The sequence below is a fragment of the Leptonychotes weddellii genome, chromosome 6 (genome assembly GCF_054177405.1).
Source record: "Leptonychotes weddellii isolate Sample4059 chromosome 6, ASM5417740v2, whole genome shotgun sequence".
In the NCBI taxonomy this organism is placed as follows: domain Eukaryota; kingdom Metazoa; phylum Chordata; class Mammalia; order Carnivora; family Phocidae; genus Leptonychotes; species Leptonychotes weddellii.
The window spans coordinates 108,605,224-108,620,328 of record NC_138374.1 but is presented as its reverse complement, the minus strand read 5'-3'; the positions used below and the strand labels follow the sequence as shown (position 1 = coordinate 108,620,328).

The 15,105-nt window shown below is 39.0% G+C and overlaps 2 protein-coding genes across 2 annotated transcripts in view; both read left to right on the top strand.

The window, feature by feature from the left end:
• C4BPB (complement component 4 binding protein beta) overlaps positions 1-7,943 on the top strand; it is a 12,560-nt gene extending 4,617 nt beyond the window's left edge. Inside the window, exons 3-6 of the mRNA XM_031024904.2 lie at positions 224-400; positions 5,966-6,059; positions 7,045-7,171; positions 7,733-7,943. Coding sequence (XP_030880764.1) covers positions 224-400; positions 5,966-6,059; positions 7,045-7,171; positions 7,733-7,876 — 542 coding nt within the window. The 3' untranslated portion in view covers positions 7,877-7,943. The remainder of the gene's footprint in view (positions 1-223; positions 401-5,965; positions 6,060-7,044; positions 7,172-7,732) is intronic.
• Positions 7,944-12,139: 4,196 nt separating this feature from the next.
• The window catches only part of LOC102734749 (C4b-binding protein alpha chain), a 29,480-nt gene continuing 26,514 nt past the window's right edge, over positions 12,140-15,105 (top strand). Inside the window, exon 1 of the mRNA XM_006730398.3 lies at positions 12,140-12,318. The gene's annotated coding sequence lies outside the window, so the exon portion shown is untranslated. The remainder of the gene's footprint in view (positions 12,319-15,105) is intronic.

The window sequence follows — 15,105 nt, the reverse complement described above, 5'->3', positions numbered from 1 at the left end:
GGAGGGCACGTTCTGCATGGAGCCCTGGGTGTTATGCACAAACAATGAATCATGGAACACTACATCAAAAACTACTGATGTAATGTATGGTGATTAACATAACAATAAAAAATTTTTTTTAAAAAAGCACTGTTTTAGTTCTGACTTCTGATTTCTCAGTGAAGTTGGAGGTCTCGCCTTTGTAGTGGTGTCCTTTCAGATCATTTTCTGTTTTCTTCCTTAGCGGGCCACTGTCCTGACCCGGTGCTGGTGAACGGCGAACCCAGCTCCCTGGGTCCTGTGAGTGTGAGTGACAAAATCACTTTTAAGTGCAATGAGCACTATATCCTCAAGGGCAGCAGTTGGAGTCGGTGCCTGGCCAACCACACCTGGATGCCTTCCTTACCTGTCTGCAAAAGCAGTGAGTGCAAATCCAAAGATACCAATCACATACCTCATTTTCTGTACCTGGGAAGCTTTGGGAGCTAGGAAGCAGCCCAGAAACAAGTTGGGCTCACAGAGCCAAGCCTCACCTCGAATGATGTGTTCCAGTGAAACGAACAGCATCCAAAAAATAAACGCTTCCGTCCCCCACCCCCACCCCCCCTTCAGGTAGGATTCCTGTCCTACTAAGTCCAACACGGGATAGTCTGGGGAATCTGACATTTAAAAAAAAAAATTCATGATAATGACTTGAAGTTCTTATTTGAAGAATACACAAAAACAGGGGAAAAGGGACCATAACTCATCCACTGCAAAATTACATAAAATAAGAGTTGGAAAGTATCTCCTTCTGACACAGTAATTCACAGCTCTCAGAGGGACTTGGCTGGATGTGTTTGTTTCATGACTTTTATGTTTATGCAGACATTTTAAATAAACAAAAGCATACACACGTATCTACACACATATATACCTACAAAAATGGGACTTTATGTATTTTTTTAATTGCTTTTTTTGGTGTAACATTATACATGGTAATCTTTTTTTCAGATCAGTGTATGTGGCTCTATCTCCTGCTTTTTTTTTTTTTTCTATCTCCTGCTTTTAAATAATAATGTGGCTATACCACATTATTATTCCACATCTCTAGTATTGATGAACATTTATTCTATTTCTGTATTTTTGCTATTACAAAAATGCTAAAATGAATGTTATATTTATAGATACACATACATATATTTTTATGTCTATGCTATTATTTCTGTAGTCTGGGTTCCTAGAATGATTGGTGGGTCACAGGATATATTTATTTGCCAAATAAACTTAGAAGATCCAAGAAATTCTACCAAAAAATGTTATTCTTGGACAAAAAGTAAATATTGAAAAATCAATAGTATTACTTTCTTTTTTTTTAATTTAATTTAACTTTATTATGTTATGTTAGTCACCATACATTACATCATTAGTTTTTGATGCGGTGATCCATGATTCATTGTTTTCGTATAACACCCAGTGTTCCATGCAGTATGTGCCCTCCTTAATACCCATCACCAGGCTTTCTAACAATAATTATGAGATGAATACTGAAATGTAAAATAATTTCACTCATGAGACCTATATGAAAACTTACTGAAGGACATAAAATAAGACTTAAATAAAAGAAAAGATATGCCATGATCCTGGATGGATAGACTGGTATTACAATGTAATTCTAACCAGAATTTCAAATTTAAAAATACAAAACAAAAAATTAAGTTTATTTGGAAGGGTACATATCTAACATTACAGATTTATTTACTTAAGGACTTAATTTTTTAGAGCGCTTCTAGTTTCATAATAAAACTGAGGGAAAGGCACAGAGATTTCCCATATACTCCCCACCCCCACACATGCATGTTATTGACATCATTCACCAGAATAGTACCTTTTTTTTTTTAAACCAAGGATGAACCAATATTGACGTATCATGATCACCCCAAATCCATAGTTACCTAAGGACTCACTCTTGATGTTGTACATTCAGTGGGTTTGGACATAAGCATAATGACATATATCTACCATTATAATATCATATAGAGTATTTTTGCTGCCCTAAAAATCCTCTGTGCTCCATTTATCATCTCTCTACTTCCCCTACCCCTATTAACCACTGACCTTTTTTTTTTGTTATTATGTTCAACTAGCCATCATTAGTTTTTGTTGTAGTGTTCAGCAATTTATTAGTTGCATATAACACCCACGGCTCATCACCACACGTGCCCTCCTTAATACCCATCACCCGGTTATCCCATCCCCCTCCCCCACTTCCTACTGTAACCCTCAGTTTGGTTCCCGGAGTCCAGAGTCTCTCATGGTTTGTCTCCCTCTCTGATTTCTTCCCATTCAGTTTTCTCTCCCTTCCCCTGTGGTCCTCCACGCTAGTCCTTATGTTCCACATATAAGTGAAACCGTATGATAATTGTCTTTCCCTGCTTGACTTATTTCAATTAGCATAATACCCTCCAGTTCCATCCATGTCGATGTAAACAGTAGGTATTCATCCTTTCTGATGGCTGAGTAATATTCCATTGTGTATATGAACCACATCTTCTTTATCTATTCGTCTATTGAAGGGCATCTTGGCTCCTTCCACAGTTTGGCTATTGCGGACATTGCTGCTATGAACATTGGGGTAGATGTGACCCTTCTTTTCACTACATCTGTATCTTTGGGGTAAATACCTAGTAGTGCAATTGTTGGGTCGTAGGGTAGCTCTATTTTTAACGTCCTGAGGAACCTCCATACTGTTCTCCAGAGTGGCTGCACCAGTTTACATTTCCACCAACAGTGTAAGAGGGTTCCCCTTTCTCCACATCCTCGCCAACACTTGTTTCCTGTCTTGTTAATTTTTGCCATTCTAACTGGTGGCAGGTGGTATCTCATAGTTTTGATTTGTATTTCCCTGATGGCTACTGATCATGTCCCTGATGGACATTTCTTTGGGTCTGTTAGCCATTTGTATGTCTTCTTTGGAGAGGTGTCTGTTGAGATCTTCTGACATTTTTATTGTTTCCATAGTTTTGCCTTTTCCAGGGTATCGTATATTTAGAATCATATAGTATGTAGCCTTTTCAGATTGTTTTTTTTTTTTTTTACTTAGTAATAGGCATTTAAGTTTCCTCCATTTCTTTTCATGGCTTGATAGCTCATTTTCTTTTATCAAATAATACCCTATTTCTGGATGTACCACAGTTTATTGATCCATTCACCTTTTTTTTTATTATGTTCAGTTAGCCAATATATAATACATCATTAATTTTTGATGTAGTGTTCAGCAATTCATTAGTTGTGTATAACACCCTGTGCTCATGACCACATGTGCCCTCCTTAATACCCATCACCCGGTTAGTTCTGAAGGACATCTTGGTTGCTTCCAAAGTTTGGCAATTATGAATAAAGCTGCTATAGATATCAGGTGCAGGTTTTCGTGGGGACATAAGTTTTCAACTCCTTTGGATAAATACCAATGAGTGCAATTGTTGGATCTTGTATATTTAGTTTTGTGAGAAACCATCAAACTCTCTTCCAGAGTGGTTATGTCATTTTGCATTCCCACCAGTGATGTATGAGAGATCTTGTTGCTCCACATCCTCGTCAGCATTTGGTGTTGTCAGCATTCCAGATTTTGGCCATTCTCATAGCTGTGTAGTGGTATCTCATTGTTTTAATTTGCATTTCCTGATGACATATGCTCATTTTCCCTCTGTATATCTTCTTTGGTGAGGTGTCTGTTAAGGTCTTTGGCCCATTTTTAAATCAGATTGTTTTCTTATTGTTGAGTTTTAAGAATTCTTTGTATATTTTGGATAACAGTCCTTTATAAGATTTGTCTTTTGCAAGTATTTTCTCCCAGCCTCTGGCTAGTTTTCTCATTCTCTTGATATGTCTTTCATAGCACAGAAGTTTTAAATTTTAATGAATTCCAGCTGATTAATTATTTCATGGATGGTGTCTTTACTGTTATATCTAAAAAGGCTTCCTTCCCTATACCCAAGGTCATCTAGGTTTTCTCCTATATTATCTTCTAGGTGTTTCATAGTTTTGTATTTTACATTCAAGCCTATGATCCATTTTGAGTTAATTTTTTTGAAGGATATAGTAGATAGGCAGTTTAAAAGCACAAACTACAGTTAGCCTCTTTTAGGGAGTTTGTGGTTACTTAAAACATGCATATATACAACACGCAGTTAAATTACAAGCATATACCATCATCATTGGTTTGACACAAGTTTAAAGTATTTATTTCTTCCAGGCTTTTCTGTTTTACTCTCTTTTAATTCGATACTTCCTATCCTAACTCTGAAATGCAGAATCTGTCTTTTTGTGTTAGTTCATTGCCCAATTTTAGGGGAAGCTCCTGAGGTACCTGAGTAAAACAGATTTTTTTTGCTTAGACCCAAGATCTATATCATCTCCTTCAGTTCAAAACTGCACCCTTAAAAGTCACCAGAAGAGCACTGTATAAACTGGAGTTCCTTAATCAATTCATTTAAATTCTTTTCCTTTCCTCTATACAGCTTTTGAACTCAGTTTTTGATCTTTTTTTAAATTCAATTAATTAACATATAATATATTATTGATTTCAGAGGTACAGGTCTGTGATTCTTCAGTCTTATATAATACCTAGTGCTCATTACAACACATACCCTCCCCAATGTCCATCACCTAGTTACCCCCATCCTCTCACTCCCTCCCCTCCAGCAACCCTCAGTTTGTTTCCTATGATTAAAAGTTTCTTATGGTTTGTCTTCCTCTCTGGTTTCATCTTATTTTATTTTTTCCTCTCTTCCCCTATGATCCTCTGTTTTGTTTCTTAAATTCCACATATCAGTGAGATCATATGATAATTGTCTTTCTCTGATTGACTTATTTCACTTAGCATAATACCCTAGAGTTCCATCCATGTCATTGCAAATGGCAAGATTTCATTTTTTTGGATGGCTGCGTAATATTCCATTGTATATATATATACACACACCACATCTTCTTTATCCATTCATCTGTCTATGGACATCTGGGCTCTTTAAAAGTTATTTATTAACTGCTCGAAGAAAACACCTGTGTTGTAGAAAAAATACAGAAAACAAAAGAAAACATTTAATCACCTACAAACCTACTACGCATAAATAACAGAATACCTTGATATGTAATTTTCAGCCTTTTTTTCTGTTCATATATGTTTATGCATGAATGTGTTTACAAAAATAGTATTATAAGCTATTATTTAATTACATTTCTATTTGTATGCATTATTATAATACATAGTATTATTTACTATGTACTATAGTAATACATGTTCTTTTATGCTTTGCTGTTTTTGCTCAACTTTTTGTTTTGAATAGTCGAATACAACTATTTGTATTTCTATTTCCGTAAGTATACATCTGCATAATCATTCTTAATTTACACTTTAATATTGATCACCATGTTTAGACTCATAATGTCAGAGCTCAAAGGGACTTTAGAGATCATATTATTTAAACTGCTCATCTTATAGCTTAGGAGGGAAGCCAAGAAGGATGAAATAGTGGTTAATGGAAGAACCGAAATTCACAACATCTAATACTTTGTCCACCTCTCTTTATAGACTCCTCTTGTTTGCTCCCCTCTGCATTCTCCTTGTTTCTGCAGGTCTCATATCGCAAAATTCTGTCCCACAGAGAATGTCAGCCTCCATTTGAACTCACACCATTTATTTCCTGTCTCAGGGAGTTACTTTTCCCACCTCTACCTCTGGTTTAATTTTTTTTTTCTTGTCCACTGTCAGTCTCTACAACTTAAACTTCCTTTCCTCAAGCTCATGCCAATCAGATAGCACTCTCAAATTGCTAATGACTCAGAGGATAAGCAGGGGGAGGGGGTCTTTCCCATGGATAAATACCATTTGACCAGAAGGAAATGAATGGAGAATGTGTCCCCAGATCCCGCATGGACGGTTACAGTTAGGGGGTGCTGTTAATTGAGTACAACTCATGACTATCACTCTTGTACTCCTGTTTATCAGGAGACTGTGGCCCTCCTGGGAATCCCGCTCATGGCTATTTTGAAGGAAGAGATTTCAACTCAGGTTCTACCATTACTTATCACTGTGAAGACAGGTAAGTGCATGCAGCCTTTCAAATGCAAGATCTTGCCCATTGACTGGTAGCATTGTTTTGGGGAATGACCCAGTCTATCTCACCTAACACCCAGATTTCCTACTCCCTCAGGAATCCGAGCTCATTCTGATTTTGAGAGCTGCTTTAGCCCACGGCCAGCTCTCCCTAATCTCTAGAAGATAGACTGATCCTTTTATTTATCCTAGAGAAGATGTTTAAAATGTATATTTTTCTAAAGAATCTCAGAACAAAAACTCAAAGAAATATAGAACATATGGAACTGCAGAAAGAGTGATTTATTGATTGTTCCAGCCTGCTCCCCCCTCAATCTGGTTTCCTATTTGCAGTTACTTGAATAATATATATATTCTTTAAAAAAAAAAAAAGAAAGAAAAAGAAAGAGAGTGACTTATAGAGCCTTAATAACCTTAACTTAGACTACCTGATCACCCACCTTACAGATCTACTCTTTCCTTGGCTTCAGTCTTATTAACTCAGGGTCATGTCTCCACATTAACATTTCAATGTCGTAATATACTTGTAGTGGACTTTGCCGTCAGCTCTTACGTTTTTCTGATTAAAAGCTGTAGCTCCTTCATAAGACTTATCTGAGGGTTATCTCTAGCTTTCCACTCCTTTTTAGAGGGTAGATGGCAGATGCTTTTTTAAGTTATTGAATGATGACATGCTTCCTCCTTCACCCTCCCCACCCAACAACTGTGTAAACACACATATTCAGAATTTCTCACTTCTCCATGTTTTATGGGTTGAATTGTCACTTGGGTCCTCTCCGCCCCCAAGGAGAGTGGTTTTAGTTGATTACTGTTTGGTAATACTGAAATCACTTAAGCATGCATTAAAGCTCAGGGAGGTGGATTCTATCACAGTAGGAAATACTGAAATACAGCTATACAAAACCAGGCTTAGTTGCCCGGTTTAGAAGGTGGGAAGTCTAAGTGTTGTTGCCATTCTGATTTCTGTTCAGGTACCACTTAGTGGGCACACGGGACCAGCAGTGCATTGACGGGGAGTGGAGCAGTGCACTTCCAGTTTGTGAGTTGATCCAAGAAGCTCCCAAACCAACTCCACAGACGGAGTTTGAGAAGGCACTCGTAAGTAGTAGGCTTTTGTCTGTCTTGTTCACAGTTGTATCTCCAGGGCCTGGCATCACTCCTGGCTCATGCTCAGTAAATATCTGTTCAGTGGGGGATGTTTTTGAAGGGTTGGTTAGACAGGGGCTCATAAACTATTAACTCACATTTTTATATATGGAAGTTCTCATTCGCCACCATCATCACAAACACCTCATGAGACCTGTTGGTAGGAGTTATTGTCTCATGGACTTTACAGAGCAAGCTTTATAAACTCGTGCCTTAGACTTGTATGCATTGATGTGAAAAATCTCTAAAATTCTTCTAGATTCCAAAAACCACTGAACAAATCATTTTCACTGAGATCCCTCTTTTAGTTTATATTTATTGCTGGGATAATAATAAGTATCTAAAAGCCAGAAGATTTAAATGATTTATCATGTTGAAGACCCAGATTTGTATTTAAGCTGCTGGGTTCTGAGCCCCTAGTCAGGGACCTAACCACTACTCATTAGCTTCAGACTATACAGCTGGATCTCAGTTCTTAAGTTGTAGCTTGAATTTTTTTTTTCTTTTCTTCAGTTTGCCTTTCAGGAGAATAAAGAACTTTGCAAAGCCATAGAGAACTTTGTGCAAAGACTAAAGGAAAATGGCTTAACAATGGAGGAACTGAAATATTCTCTGGAAATAAAGAAAGTTGAGTTGGAGGCAAAAATGTTGTCCTAACATTGCAGCTGAGCAGACTGGGTAATAGAAATGCACCTATGAATAAATTTTCTCTTGGTTCTAAAACCGGTTTCGGATTTTTGTCTCATTAGACTGGAATGCGACTTCATAGAAATCAACTACAGTTGCATAAAACACCGTGTGTGTGTGTGTGTGTGTGTGTGTGTGTGTGTGTGTGTTCTCAGAATGTGGAAAGACCAAGCGTGGTGGTTGTCTGTTTAAGACCAGAGGTTAGCAGCACATCAATGGGGAGTGAAGGGCCTAATTTCCTGTCTGTAAGGAGAATGGGAAGCTCAGATCACAGCTAAGGGTATGTCTCATATTTTAATGAAACATGAATGGTGAGGCAAAAAATAACCTCAAATTAACCAAAACCTATGAAGCAAAAATCAACGTCTCAATTTGAGAAAATAGGTTCAGAACAGTTATATCCTTGAAATAACCTGTTGAGACAAAAGTAGAATTAGGACTTAAACTCTCTCTGAGTCTCCCCTATATCCTGTTTATGAAACCAAGTTTCTAAATCTTCTGCAGTAATATTGCTTACCACCTTTGCATGAAACCCAGCCCTGCCTGGTAAATTTGAGATGGTGAAATATAAGTGAATATGTTCTTTTCCTCTTTTTAGAGGGCAGGAGAAGCAAGAATCCTGAGGTAGAATAGGTTTTCCTATCAAGATGTCATATTGAGACGATATGACAAACTTCTCCCATCTCTCACTCTGACCTCCACCAAAACACATAGGAAATCTGGATGAAATACAAACAAAATACAGAAGAGAGCTTGAAATAATGGAATGTCCCTAGATGAAATCATGAAGGAGAATAAGAAATAGGAATAAGAAACTCTCAAGTACCCCACAGTCTATTAATAGACACATGACAAGTATATACATATCATTAATTCAGGGTGGTTAAAATGAAATAAACACTTTTCACAGAACAATGTGCTATGGGAGCTCAGCTTTGAGGAGGGGGCCTTCTGTCTGGGAGGAGGAGGCAGGAAATTGTTAAGGAGAATCACAGTTATCGGGCCTTTAAAAGTGAATAGGACTGAGAGACAAAGATTAGGGAAGAGGACATGGCAAGTGGGAAGATTTGGAGAAGTGTAGTAAGAGCATCATAAAGAGCCATAAGCTTTTGAACCAAGTAAATCCACTCCTCAGGTTCATCTAACTTGAGCAAAATGATTTTTAATTTGAAGCTATTCATTCTATTATTGTGTATATTGTCTATACTGGGGAGACCTTGTGAACATTTGAAATGTCCAATCTTAGGAATATTTTTAGCAAATTATGGCACATCAAATGTAATGCAACCTCTTACAGTGATAATTATGAACAGAAAATCTTAAAAATATAATCCTAAGTAAAAGTAGAATACAGAATAATAAGAACTTATGATTGCATTTCTATAAAACCTTTCTTCTTGTAGAGGAGGACCAGGCAATAACAGGCACAGATGAAAACAGTTGTCTTAGGATGGTGAAACTCCAGGTGTTTATCCTCTTAAAGTTCTTTAATTTTTTTAAAAAGATTTTACTTATTTATTTGAGAGAGTGGGTGAGTGAAAAAGAGAGAGCACATGAGCAGAGGCAGAGGGAGAGGGAGAAGCAGACTCCCCTGCTAAGCAGGGAGCCCAACGCGGGGCTCGATCCCAGGACCCTGGGGTCATAACCTGAGCTGAAGGCAGATGCTTAACCAACTCAGCCACCCAGGTGCCCCAAGTCCTTTAATGTTTTAAATTGAGTTTTTAATAATAAGTTTTTAAAAACGTGTTGTACAAAGAGGCAGGAAAATGGAGCATGTTTAGGGAATGGCGCACGGCCTGGATTCGCCTGGATAAAGCATGGGAAATGATGAGAAAGAAGGCTGGACAGATACATTAAAGCCAGTTGACGGAAGCTTTTAAAGGGCAGAGAATTTAAACTTTATTTGGTAGGCAGTGAGAGGAAATCAAAGACTTCCAAGAAAAGAAATGGTAAGGATTGAACACAGATTTTGCTCACAACATTATGTGTAGTATGGGTAGAAGTAGGAAAGAATAGAGAGAAAGAAACCATCTTAAGCACTACTGCCTTATGCAGGAGACAATGATGACCTGAACTGGATGATGGCAGCAGAAACAGAGAAAGAAGATCAGACACGAGAGACACTGGAAAATAAATAAAAACAACTTAGCAACTCACTGAACATTGGAGGATGAGGGAGAGGAAGGGTTTAAAGGTGAGTTTGAAATTGCATTCTGGATTATTGTTGGGGTCAGAAAGTGAAGCTTCTGGGCAGGAAACGAGAAGTTCCCTTTTGGATGTGCTGCATGTAAGGTGATTGTAAGATGTCTGATGGGCGACAAAAAATGTTAAGTCTGCAGTTAGGAGAGGAATCAGAGATAAAGAGCTGGTTATGGGGTGGTCCTCTTATAAGGAATAGTTAAAGCCATGACAGCGGGTACAATAATTTTAAAGATAATGAAGAGAAAAATTTTTGAAAAGAAGAACCTGAGACATATCTATATGTAGGGATGAGAAAGAACAAGAAGAGTAAGAACAACTAAGAGCATTTCGTGAAAGAGGGGAATCAGAAAAGTTCAGGGTAATGGAAGCCAAAGGAGAGGAGTTTCAGAAAGGAGATAAACAGTGTTAGGGGCTGCTGAAAAAGAAATTTTGGATTTGGAGATAAGGACATGCCTGAAAGAGGTTTGTCCCTAAGGGAGGGAAGAAGCCAGATCTTAAGGCCATGATGATGGGAGGGGCTGGGAGGGATTAATGAGAAAGAATAAGCAGGAAACGCAGGAAACCCAAGAAGTTAAACATCTCATGACAGAACAAAAATGGAATTTGAGGTTTTGGCAAGAATTAGGGAATATTTCAGGATGAAAGACGCATTGAAAATAAGAAAACAAAGAGATCTCTTCTGAAGCAAGAGTGACTAGAAGAGGGGTGCCTGGGTGGTTCAGTCAGTTAAGGTTCTGCCTTGGGCTCAGGTCATGATCCCAGGGTCCTGCTCAGCGGGGAGTCTGCTTCTCCCTCTCTCGCTGCCCCTCCCCCCACTCATGCTCTCTCTCTCTCTCTCAAATAAATAAATAAAATCTTTTTTTAAAAAAAGAGTGACTAGGAAAGAAGAATGAATAGAAGCTACCATAGAATGATTATTTAGTAGAGTAGGAGGCAAGACCACCTGCTGAGAGGAAGCCCATTCCGTGGCCTGGAGAGAAAAATTTGGAACAGTCACTATGGAAAGTAAAGAAAAGCACTCAAACAGATCAGGAAATGGTATTTTGAAGAGTCAACTTAGCTCTCAAGACTTGGCACAATCTGAAATCCTTCTCTACAATCATTCTTGTCAAATTGGCAAATCAGTCTCTCCTTGTAATTTGGCCCGTGTTATCTTTACCTCTAATAACCTTCTCATTTTCATCTAATCATTTTTCCACTTTTCATTCAACACCCAGCTCAAATCCCGTATCTCTGTCAAAGCTTCTGTTGTGCTTCAACTCTACTCTTTTCTGAGACCTTTATGAGACTTTTGGTGTTTATGACAGAAAAAGTGAAGTTTTCAGGAAAAACTGCACTTTAATAGCAATCTTCCAGCTCATAAACCTTGATCCTGAGGATTAATACCTTAATTAGATAATGTCAGGATTTGGGGTCCTTCCTAGATCTGTGTGATCACAGACATGCCAGGCTTTGTTGCATTTCTCGGAGCAGTGCTCAATGATAGACCAATTTCTGGAAGTCATTTGGCGTCCAGCATGTACTAGTCATGGTGGTGGTGGTAGTTATTTAACATGTTCCAGGCAACAGGGCCCATAGCAGGAATTCAGTAAATTTGTTAAACTCCCCACCATTGTACTTTCTTGGGGTGGAATGAAGACCAGCACAGGGCAAAGTCATCAGTCATTGAGCCCTAGGAAGGCCTGCTGGACCTAGCATCATGGAAAGTGGATCAAGGTGGACCTAGTCTCAACCCTACGGTATCCAAGTTTTCTAGGTTAGCTGGATTGCATCGTTATGTGTCTGTCTTGTATTTAGGAAAAAAGAAAAAACAAATCTGGCATCAAATTCATATTACCTTTCCACTTATGGGAAATGGTTGGCAGAGGAGAGAACAAACGATTGCAACATGTTATCAAGAAGGAGGGTTCGTGCCCAGGAAGGAGATTAGGTAAATACCCGTGCTTTATTTCCGTTGTTAATCATTCACTGGGCCAGTAGAAAGTTTCTGCCCATCCATTAGAACTTAGCCATCCCTGACCAGCCAATTACATGGCTGGAATTCAGGGACTTCTCGGTGGTGCAATTATTAGCTAGCTTCAGGGTACTCTGGTAAACTCTGATCTGGGGAGGAACTAAAACTATTAGAGATCCAGGCAGGTTTTTTTCCCTTGAGAAACGACCCATGGCACCACGATAGAGTCCTCTACTTCTTTCTCAGCTACCTGCAGGTCAGTGGATTATTTGGCATACCTTGGGGAAAAGGCTGCTGGTTTGGCCCTTTAAGGAGGGCAAGAGAGACAAAAACTTGGGGGTACTTTCAGCAGAAATCTTTTCAGGAGTCCTGCATTAGAGGGTTGTATGACCTGAAAAGTACTTCTAATCCCTCTGAGCCTCAATTTTGTATTATAAATGGGGGCATGAATAAACTGAAGCAGAAAGAAAGTAAAAGGTTACTCTTGTTATTGTATCTAGAAGTTGAGTGTGTTGGTTCATTGATTCTTTACCATCACTCCACACAGGGGATTTGAGGCAGGAGGTAAACCAGACTTTCCAAAGGGGTTCACAGATGACCTGGTTTAGAATGTAGACCTAGTTTACATTCAAAAAATTGATGCAGTGCCCTTTGGAGATTTTATTAACCCCTCCACATCTTCTCCACCATCCACAGCAAAGATCTTTTGATTTAATAATAAGAAGGATGTTGGTCAACCTCCAGTTACTTTCTGAAGCTAGAAGTCTTAACTGTTCTCACCTCCGTTCTCTTCCCCACTTTTCTGAATCTGGCAATGCTGATTACCCTTCCTTCTGGAAATTTTCTTCTCCCTTGGTGGGGCAGGACACAGTACTATTCTTGTCCTTATTTCAACTCCTCAACCACTCTTAGCTGACTCCTGTTCTGTCCCTAAATACAGTAGTACATAGAGAATGAAAAATAGAGTATCCAGATTGGGCAGAAGCATCAGGGAAGGTTTGAATTAAGTGTAGTGATACACTTGAATATAATATGAGCACACAAGGAAGAAGCTGATAGATAAAGAGATTTTAGGAAGGAGGTGAAAGTGTGGAAGCAAGTTCTTTCTGGAATCTGAAAGCGATGTGATTGAGTGTGCAGCTGCAAGAAAGGAGCTGAGACTGGATAGGAATATTGCCCTTTCCAGAGGTATGCAAGCTTTAAAAGGGTGGAGTTTAGACAAAATAAGTACATGGACTTAAAAAGTAGTCTCTAATGGAAGGAGAAATTTGGGAGCTGAGAATTTTCCCAGCGCCTCTCAAATTGTACTGCACTGCACATGCCAACAGTATTTGTGATCAGAGACCTGTCATGTTGACTATAGCTCTTGAGTTGGTTTCACCTCTATAGGAATTTAAAAGATGATGAAGTCATCGAAATATGAGGGCATTTACTAGGGAAGTCTTAGCTTTTCAGCGGGCAGCTAATAGCATTCTAGACTTTGTAGGGAATGGAAAGATGATCTAAGTTTACTGTCATCATTTGAGAGATGAGAAACTGAGACCCAAGGAGCTGACATGGCTTCTTCAAGATCATAGAATTAGACTATAGTATGACTGGGGCTCAAATTCGGGTCTCCTTAACTTACAAGTCCTAGCCTCCGTCCCTATCCTCTGTAGTCTGCTGAATCCTGTGCACGTTCTGCTGAGGGACCACAAGGCATAGTGATGGTGAACTCCAGATGCCCCCCTGGTCAGCTGAGCCACCATATAGCCTCAGAACTAGTGAGGGAAGTGGGATCACTGTATCATTTATCTCTTTAACATTTACGAAGCATTTCACAGACGTTATTCCATTTGGTCCTCAATAAGGCAGTTAGTCATTCTCACTCTGAGGATAAAACTATATTGAGTTTTATTTATTTCACATTTATTGGATAACTGTTACATGCCAGTTACAATATCAGGTCAGCACTAGGAAGCTGAATAAATATCTTCTTTGTCTTCAAGGGACTCACAATTTATTTTAGGAGGCAAAAGTGAATAGACAATGAAGAGATACAATACCATATGGTATGACGATTAAGGTATCAGTAAAATACTAGGGGAGCATAGAAGAGGCTGATATTTCTCAGTGGGGTTGGGCAATTCTTCATTAAGGAAGTGAGGAGGTTGGAGGTAAGAGCATCTGTCATAAGAGATATTATATGCAAATGTTTTCAAGTGTTTAAAAAAATCTAGGATTGGGTGGGTGGGTTGCTCAGTTGGTTAAGTGTCTGCCTTCAGCTCAGGTCATGATCCCAGGGTCTTGGGATTGAGCCCCGTGTTGGGCTCCCTGCTCTACCAGGAGTCTGCTTATCCTTCTCCCTCTGCCCCTACCCCCACTTGTGCACTCTCTCTCTTTCTTGCTCTCTCTCTCTCTCAAATAAATAAATAAATAAAATCTTTTTAAAAATCCAGGATGTATTTTGGGAAAGGTAAGCACCTTCATGAAGTTGAAGCCCAGTGTTTTAAGTGAGTAGAAGCAGAAGGAGGGTTGGGAGAGGTATGAAAACCTAGTAAATCTGGAACCATCGGAATTTTTAAGTAGATTGCTTTTTAGGACTATGACAGTGTCAAGCTAGAAGCTGGCTTACAAGTGTTTGGAGGCATTTGCAGTGGTCTAGAGTGGGTGAAGGGAATTATGAGAATGTAAACCCGGACTATGGAAATGGGGTGTAGGAGAGAGTGACAGATTCTAGTGCTGCTATGGCCAACGTGACGGGACCTGGAGACTGAATATGGGAAGTGACGAGAGAGGAGGCTAGGATGACTCATGTTTCTAGTCTGAGAGTCTGGGTAGGGATGATCACCTTAGCTGAGACAGAAAACACAGAGATCAAGTGTGTTGGAGAGAAGATAGTGGGTTTCATTTGGGATATGTTGGATTCAAGGTACGTGGGAGACACAAAGGAAGCAGCTGGAAAACTGATCTGAACCTTGGGAATTATACCTTAAACTTGAAAAAAAAAGGATTTTTGCTTAAATAAGAAATCTAACAATCAGTTGCAGGGGATGGGGGAAGT